Source organism: Centrocercus urophasianus, unplaced genomic scaffold (genome assembly GCF_019232065.1).
Source record: "Centrocercus urophasianus isolate 14NV4802_14NV808 unplaced genomic scaffold, USGS_Curo_1.0 seq_13, whole genome shotgun sequence".
Taxonomy (NCBI): Eukaryota; Metazoa; Chordata; class Aves; order Galliformes; family Phasianidae; genus Centrocercus; species Centrocercus urophasianus.
The window spans coordinates 13799916-13809125 of NW_024884475.1; the positions used below are offsets into that span (position 1 = coordinate 13799916).

Consider the following 9210-nt stretch of genomic DNA (forward strand, 5'->3'; position numbering starts at 1 on the left):
CACATTTCATACTAGACCAGGCTGCCCAGGGCCCCATCCAATCTGGTCCTGAACACCTCCAGGGACGGGGCATCCACAACCTCTCTGGGCAGCCTGTTCCAGTACCTCACCACTCTCACAGTAAAGAACTTCCTCCTGATATCCAAACTAAATCTTCCCTCCCTCAACTTAAAACCATTTCCCCTTGTCTTGCTGTTATCTACCCCCTCAAAGAGTTGACTCCCTTCCTGTTTATAGGCTCCCTTTAGGTATTGAAAGGCTGCAATGAGGTCACCCCACAGCCTTCTTTTCTGCAGGCTAAACAAGTCCAGCTCCCTCAGCCTATCTTCACAGGGGAGGTGCTTCAGTCCCCTGATCATCTTTGTGGCTCTCCTCTGGACCCTCTCCAACAGCTCCCTGTCTTTCTTGTCTTGGGGCTCCAGACCTGGACACTTTATTCCAGATGGGGCCTCACAAGAGCCAAGTAGAGGGGGACAATCACCTCCCTGTCCCTGCTGGCCACCCCTCTTTTGATGGAGCCCAGGATACCATTTGCTTTCCAAGCTGCAAGGGCACATTGCTGGCTCATGTTAAGTTTTTCATTCACCGGGATCCCCATGTCCTTCACAGGGCTGCACTCAAGGACTGTTCCCTCCAATCTGTATGGATGCCTGGGATTCCTCCGGCCCAAGCCCAGAACCTTGCACTTTGCTGTGTTGAACCTCAACAGTTTCACCCAAGCCCACCTTTCCAGTTTGTTGAGGTCCCTCTGAATGGCATCCCTTCCTTCCACTGTGTCAACCACACCACTCAGTCAGTTCTCCTTTTACATTTACCAAAGGAGGTACACTTGCTTTGGCCTATCTCTTCTGGCCAATGTATTTGTAGAATGTCTTCATACTGTTTTTCGCATTCCTTGCCAAGTTCAGTTCTGCCTGCACCTTGGCTTTCCTGATCCCATGTCTGCCAAGTCCAGACTGCATCCTTGTATTCTTCCCATGTGACATGCCCTTGTTTCTGCAGCTTGTATATAGCTTTCTTTACCTCTTAGTTTGCCTGTCCAGCTGGTCCTTGCTGAGGCATGCTGGTTTCCTGCCCCCTCTGCCTGCTTTCTTTTTCAGAGGGACGGAGAGCATTTGTGCTCTCAGAAAGGCATCCTTGAAGAGTAGTCAGCTTTCCTCAACACTTTGACTTTAAAGACAGCACCCCAGGAGATCTTGGCCAACAATTCCTTGCACAGCCTAAAGTTCTTTCTGCTGAAGTTCAGGGTCCTGACCCCACTCTTTGCCAGGCTCAGAGTCCTTGAGATCACAAACTCAACTAGGGCATGGTCAGTGCAGCCCAGACAGCCTTCAACCTTAGTGCCTTTAATGATCTCCTCCGCAATGGCAAGCAGAGGTCCAGCAACACTTCACTTCTGGTCTGTCTGTTCAATACTTGAATCAGAAAATTATCATCAGTGGACAACTTTGTGTGTATAATTTATTAAACAATCATAACGTTCAGATGCAAATACCTGTATTATCCATGATGTAAACAAGGAACAAGGAAAGAGCAGTAACCTGGGGCTGCCAAAGCAAAAACCAAAAGCTTATTGAAAAGATTTGGAGAAAAAATTTCCTTTGTGAGCTCACTGGTATATGGGAAGAAACCCCTGCCCTCATCCCAGAACTTCCACTGAGGGTCCATCCATAGATCACATCCAGGCAACCTTAGCTATCATACTGTAGAGAGTTTAATTCAGTTTTCCTATTTACAAATAGGAAATCTTTCACATGTTTTTATCGTTACCAATATTTTTTGCAACATACTGTAGAGAATCTGTTTCAGCAGAGGAACTGATCTCCAAAGGTCCCTTCCAACCCCTTTGGTTCAGTGATTCTGTGAAAACAAGCATTAGCAATAGCTATTTAACTTCTTTCTGTGATGGTAAGCCAGACAGCTTCAGTTTTTCAGCTGAAGGAAGGTGCATGGCAGCATTTTCTTGGCTCTCTCACCTGACCTATCTGTCGAGGTTAGGAAGAGATACGCTGCTTCAGAACTGAAACTTTAGTTCCGAGAAGAACTCTCCCAAGGTCAGTATCTCTGAAAATAAGATCTCAAAACAAAGATAAGTTTATATGGTTAATATATGCTTACCACTGAAGGCTTTGTCAGAGCATTTCTCAGGTCTTTAGAACCTACAGGAGCTGTGTCACAAATGCCCTTTCTCACACAGAACCCATTAAAGACAGACACTTTGTGATTACTAACGATTTATAGTTAACATTATGGGGACATACAGAAGTTTTGTCTATTTTTAGTTGTCTATTTTTAGTTTATTTCAGTTTATGTTTGTTATGCTGGTTTCTGACTTAAGGCAGCAGAATTGCCCTGTGTAGAGAAGGAACTTCCTCCCTGCAGAGCCATACCTTATGTTATTTCTCAACATCTCAGAAACCTCAATGTGCGCTGTTGTTTTCCTGGGAAATCCCCGTGACAACCAGACCAAAGCCATCTGCAGGACTGAGATTATTTCCTTCTTTCTTAATTTCTCATGGGATGATAAACCAAGCCTGCCGTTGTTGATGACCCAAGTTATATTTTCATTACTGCTGTAAAGTTAACGATTAACTGGTAAAATGGGATTCAATGCCTGCCATTTAGGAGCAAACTAACGTCGAGAAACTAGATTGTGGTCGTCCTAACTCGGGTTTCACTCATTCACGGGTGGCCGCAAGGGGAATCTTTATTTAAACAAATCTTCGAGGAGTTTCGCTTTTGTGACTGACTTTCGGACATTCACTTCCGAGAGGCAAAAGTTCAGAACTGCGACCCGGAGAGTCAAAACCGCGAGCAGAAGTCGCAGCAGCCAGAACAGCGGCTTCTCTCTAAGAAACGCGGCAGGGCTGCCCGCGGGCGGTGGGCCGCCTGGGTGCTGGAGCCCGGCCGCCAGAAGGGGAGGCGCCGGGCCGCAGCTCGGTACCCGCCGTCCCCCCGCCGCCCCTCTCGCCATGCCCTCACAGCGCGGCTCGGCGCGGAGGCGGCAGCGCTGCGTGCTGCTGGCCGGCATCGCCATCCTGCTGATCGCTCTCGTCCTGGCCGCCGTGCTGGCCTCCGCCCTCACGGGGCGCAAAGAGGAGGCGAGCCCGGAGCCGCTGAGGTGGCAGGGCAGGGGGACGACCAGGAACCTGCGGGAGATCGTCCTGGGGAGATGCTACAGTTACCTCGCCGAGGGGCGCGTGGAGCTGGGGTGAGTATTGGCCTCGCGTTGTGCCTGAGTTGAGGGCAGCTCGGCCTCACCTGTGCTGCGTGCCCCTGGCTGGGGGTGCGAGGCAGCACGGTCCCAAAAACCCGCTGCATCACAGGGATGTCAGGTTGGGCACGGGGAGAGGTTCTGCACCGTGGAACGCGCTCCTAGGGTTTGAGGAGTGTTTGGGCAGTGCTCTCAGACATACGGTTTGGGTTTTGGGTGGTCCTGTGATGCCTGGAGTTGGACTCGGTAATCCCTGTGGGTCCCTTCTGATGCCGTGGTTCTGTGGTTCCAACTGTCTGTGCCCAAGTTGGGGTTTTTAAGGAATCTGTGTGCGGAAGGAATGTGAACATCGGTAACTTTTGGTCGAGAGCCACCTGTGAGCACCTCCTGCAACTTCTGGGCAGGCAGCTAAGCCAGAACTCGATCCTCGCAGCTTGGTGTAAGGAGAGGTGACAGTAATTCACAAAATCCTGTCTTGCCAAAAATCCTGAAGTGTTTAACTCTGCATTCTCGTAACCAAGACTAAAGGAAAAGGAGGTGGTTTGGTACAGATTTATAGAATGGACAGGGATGTTGGGAAATGCAGTGGAGTTATTTGAAACAGCTGTCTTCAGCTTGTGGGAATGACTTCGTCCTTTGTGATGGGATGGTGAGCAGTGCTGGCATGGCAGCCTTGGGCACAGCCCACAGCCAGGGCCCTGCTCAGCCCATCGGAGCACTGGGTGCTGTCAGACTGTGCAACTCACAGAAAAGGTTCCCTGGATCCCCATCAGAAATTAGGGCTGAGAGCTAATTTTCTGCTTTCTAGCCTCACAAGGAAAGGCAGAGTACAAAGTAAGGAGAGCCACGTGTTCCCTGCAGGTAATGGGGACACTGAGCATTTTGGATGGTTGGCAGAGGATGCACTCCAACCATCAACACATCACCACTGAACCCATTAAACCTCATCCCCATGGCACCAGCCACCATGTCGTGTGTCCTCAGTTAGCTCTAGTGGGCATTTCCACCACTGTGAGCCTCCTGACATAACCATCCTGCTCTTCATCTGCAAAAAGACAATTGCAACCTCTCAACCTCAGTGTGTGTTTGCAGCCTGGAAGGCCAACTGTGTTCTGGGCTGTATTAAAAAATGGGTGGCCAGCAGGGAGAGGGAAGTGATTGTCCCCCTCTACTCGGCTCTTGTGAGGCCCCATCTGGAGTACCGTGTCCAGGCCTGGGCCCCCAGTACAGGAAAGTGTGGAGACCCAGGAGCAGGTCCAGAGGAGGGCACTAAGATGATCAGGGGCCTGGATCACCTCTCCTATGAAGAAAGGTTGAGGGAACTGAGCTTGTTCAGCTTGGAGAAGAGAAGGCTCTGGGGAGAGCTCATTGTGGCCTTCCAATACTTGAAGGGAGCATGCAAACAGGAGGGGGAATGGCTGTTTATGGGGATAGTGATAGGACAAGGGGGAATGGTCTTAAACTGGTCTGGTAGTTGGCAACCCTGCATGTAGCAGGGGTTGAAACTCAATGATTGTTGTGGTCCTTTTCAACCCAGGCCATTCTATGATTCTATGACTCTATGATTCTATGACTCTATGATTCCATGATTCCATGATTCTACGATTCCATGATTCTATGATTTTCATACCACTGTGCCAATGAAATCAAAGCTGTATATATTCTGTTTGGATTTTGTCTTCTCTTGGACTGCTCAAATAAGCTGATTCGCAGCATTTTAAGGGAAATGAGCAGGTGGAAAATTATGGCCAGACTGCACAGATTTAATGTGTGCTATACATTAAACACCCAAGGGCTTGCAACATAAATGAGGAAGCTTCTCTATTTAGCAGGCTTCTGAAGCTTTTGCAACATCACATACAGGTTTCTAAAAGTGCACATTAACTTATTAAAGAAATATGGACTCAGCTTTAACTCAGGAATCCTTGTTAAAGTGTTTTTGTTCACAACATGATTACTAGGAATCATTTGTTTATTTTTTTTTCCTAATTACACTTTTAAAATTGCAAACTCGTGATCAAAAGTTTTCTAACAGGAGTGTTTTTCCAAGGCATAATCTTTTGTGCTGTGCTTAATCCAGCCATGCTTAACAGCTCGAACAACTTGTCTGTTGTAGGTTTTTGAAAAAGATTGTTTAGTTTTAATAAAGAAACTGTGAAATCTACTTAAGAGAGCACCAAAAAAGGAAAAATATTAACAAGCACCTGCAATGCTCAGGAGTTTACTGGGCAGAGAAGTAAAACCCAGGAGTCTTCTTTGGGAATCTGACCTTAGATTCCCCATTTCTGGTCCTACTGAGATAGATGTAGGTTGTCATGTAACTAACTACTCTTAGCGCTGGTGCTTTCTGATAATAAAGCCAGTGCCTTTAGGACACATCAGAGAGCCCTCCATCTTTCATCCTGCACTCTTTCATCATTAATGTAGGCCTTGGAGCTTCCATTGCGTGGGATCTTTGCTGTACTTCATCAAAGAAAGGGAGTAGGAGCGTGGAACTGAAACTCGGGCATTCCTGAGAGCTGATCAAGCTGCGTCCTGCACTCAGCGAGATCTTTTGTTGCTGCTACTATTGTGGGAACCTCACTGCTTTGCTTAGAAATCTTATGTTTTCCTCACCAATTTGTCCAGAGTCCGGTGGAGCCTTTTTTAATCTGTCACTAACATGTAATTTTTTAAAAGCTCTGCTTTAAAACCTGTGTTTTTTCTGATGGTTTTACCTTTTTTTATACCATTGAAATCTCATTTTCTGTTCAAAACATGGCCCCAAACCCAGCATCAGTGAGGCTCCTGGAGGGACTGCTGCTGTCTGTTGCAGAGTCTCATAAGCACCCCATATGCAATCAGATTTTATCACATCAATTTGCATCTTCAAAACCAACCAAAAGTTCAGGTGCTGTATTGCAGTTCCCACTAAAAGCAGTTCCCAAGTAGTGCACGTTGTTTTACTGTCTGTGTGCTGTGAAGTCTTGGGACCGCTGCTGTGAGAAGCAGGCAGGGAATATTTAATAGTTCTTGTCATGTGTTTGGCTCAATCCTAGGAAACATCACTGACCACACAGGAACAGGCTTCGGGGGTCCTGCCCTGCACGTGACGCACACGGTCATTACTTGCACACTTAGGTGTTCATATTAACAGGTATTACTTCTTCTTGGCTTTCCAAAACACTGGCTGATGCCAAAAGACAGAGCTAAAGGAACAGTTTACCACGTCTCGGTAGTCTTACTTTCTTTGGCATTAACAAAAGATGCACATTTTACTTTCTCTGGTCTTGCTGAGTTCCCTTACTCATCCACCTCGGCCATTGGTATGCTCTGTAGCTTTGTCTGAGGAACAGCCAGAGGCGGTTTTGACCACAGGAAGGAATTTGACCTCGAATTGCTCCTTGTCCCCGTTCCCAGTTGCACAGGCTCCCTCTTCTGGCTAACCGAACACTTGCTGTCCTCAAGCTCCAGTTTTCATGCGGTATAAAACTGAAGTTGTCAGGAATGTAACCCGGTGTAATCAGAAGAGTTTTCTAGCACCCGAGACAGGATCCTACCTTGTGGCAATTTCCACATATATGCTTCACACAGCTGAACTCTTATGGCCATGCAGAGCCCGGGCTGACCTCATGTGCATGTTATGTAATCCATTGCTTGGAGGATATTTTTCAAGAGCTCTGTATGTTTTTGCTTTTGGGGGAGAACAGACTGTAACAGACACAGCATAAAACCTGTTGCAGTGAAGTTTACGGCTTTGATTTGTCTCTGATGTGGGTTTGGGTACAGTTAACATTTAGAGACGTGAAGGAGAGGGAAGAAAAGTTTCAGAAAAAAAGTTTCACAGTTTCAGAAACAAAAGTAATGTTTCTTTTTCAGCTTGGAAATGAACTCATCTGACATTTGCAGCTCAACAGACTTGTTATTCACAGATAGTCACTACTCCCCCACAGATGTGCAGTTCCCTTCTGATTCACTCAAGCCAAGTCAACTCTCCAAGGACCTACTGCTTCAGCATGGCTAGAGACAAGACAGATATTTTTTATCCAACTTCTGCCAGTAAGAGAGCAACAGGGATGTAGGCAAGGAGCCACCTTGGTAGCACATGTGGCTGTGCAGGCCCAGCCATCGCTGTGTGTCAGCACAGCAGTGCAAAATGGTGAAGGAGCAAAGTCCTTCTCATTCAGTTCTGCATGGACATACACTGTGGATGTCCCCTTTAAAAGCAGCTGGACCAAATAATGTACCCAAAGCTAGTGGTAGAATGCCCTTTCAGGGACATGGTTTAGTGGACAATATCATTCTTAGGCAGATAGTTGGACTAGATGATCTTAGAGGTCTTTTCCAACTTTAATAATTCTATGATTCCATGAAATTTTGACACTTTCTGGTGCCATTAAATTTAGCAAAAGCTTACTCAGGAGAGCTTTCTCTTCTGTCTGCATGACCATGGTGCATTTTTTGCCTTTCCATTCCTTTGCGTGCTGTAGAGATGGTGGTTATTTTGTTAAAAGGAACACGTGGTGCCATGATTTGGTGTGAGATATTATTGCACTTGTGGCATCTTTCCCTCCAGAGAGCAATCTGTTGGGGTTTTTGTATGCTTGTTTTTGCATTATGCCTTCATGCTCTGCTGGGCGTTTTTAATTTGATTCCCATGCTCACTGATTGCTAACACTTTCACATGGAGCATGGCACTTCATAGCAGCTATGATTTGATTCAGTGTCATGTAAGAAAAAAACATAGCTTTATCTTGTGTAGCCATGACATTATATTTCAGCTTAACTGAGGTTTGATTTTTACATGAAGAAAATACACCTTGCTTTGAGACACTTTTACTGAATCAGTCATCTGGAGAGTGCTGTGTTACTACCTACTAGTAATGCAATAACACCTCTTTTGGAGTGCACTGCAGGCTTCCAAAGCTTCTGAATTTAGTTTGCATCAGACTGCAAAGGATTCATCTTTCCTTGTTTGTTTAAAGAACAACAATAACAACAACAAAAAACCATAACACTTTTTCTTTTTTTTTTTTTTTTTAAAAAAAAGGAATTGTTACAGTGACCTCTTCTGCCCCTCTGTTGGGCACTGCTGAGGCCACACTTGGAGAACTGCATCCAGTGCTGGGCTTCCAGTACAAAGGCATCATGTCCAATGAGTGGCTACAGGGGTGATTAGAGGATTGAAATATCTGAACAGAGGAGAGGCTGGGAGAGCTGGGGCTGCTTAGCAGGGATCTTATCAGAGAAAAGAAGAGGGGGCTCACAGCTCTAGCTACAGGACAAGAAGTAATGCTCACTAAACAAAGTACAGGAAAATCCATTTAAGCATAAGAAAAACTACCTTAAATTTGAGAGCAATTCAAGAATGAAGTATGTTGTCCAGAGAGGTTGTGGAAATTCTGTCCTTAGATATGCTGAGAACCAGACAGGACATGGTCCTGAACAACCTGCTCTGAGCTGGGCTAGACTGTCCATTTGATATATAATCTTGATGAGGCACTCCAAGGCCTTTCTGGTGATGAAGGGGCAGTCCTGTTCCCTCTCACCTCTCTCTGCTCTCATCTTGTTCTATGCATGTGTAGAGAAGTCAGTGGAAAGAGCCCTTCTCAGGGGGTCTTGCTGATGGTGGCCTTCAGCTATCATTGCTCAGGTCTGGTGAAAACTGGAGAGCTTTTTAACACCTCAGAGCCCTGAGGGGAAATAACAGTGGTGGTGAGGAGCCATCACTTGTTGTCCATCATTCCTTGTAGGTGAACACAGCCCTGGACCACACCACAGCAGAGCTCACCTTGTCTGGAAAAAAAAGTTTTTTCCTGGCCTCCAAACTTTGCATCTCTGCTGTATGGACTTCAGTTGCTCTGCCTGCAGCAGCCTTTCTAAGGTGGGGTTTTGAATGTCTCTCTGTCCGGCAGTTCTGCAATTCTTTCTTTTCTGGCTTTTGAACTGTTTCTTTTACAGAGAGCAATGCTTGCAAAATCAAGATGTAAAAAAAAAAAAAAAAAAAAAAAAAAAAA

The 9210-nt window shown here is 46.2% G+C and overlaps 1 protein-coding gene across 1 annotated transcript in view; it reads left to right on the top strand.

The window, feature by feature from the left end:
- The first annotated feature begins 2972 nt into the window (after window positions 1-2972).
- CD38 (CD38 molecule) overlaps window positions 2973-9210 on the top strand; it is a 21691-nt gene continuing 15453 nt past the window's right edge. Inside the window, exon 1 of the mRNA XM_042812499.1 lies at window positions 2973-3211. Coding sequence (XP_042668433.1) covers window positions 2973-3211 — 239 coding nt within the window. The remainder of the gene's footprint in view (window positions 3212-9210) is intronic.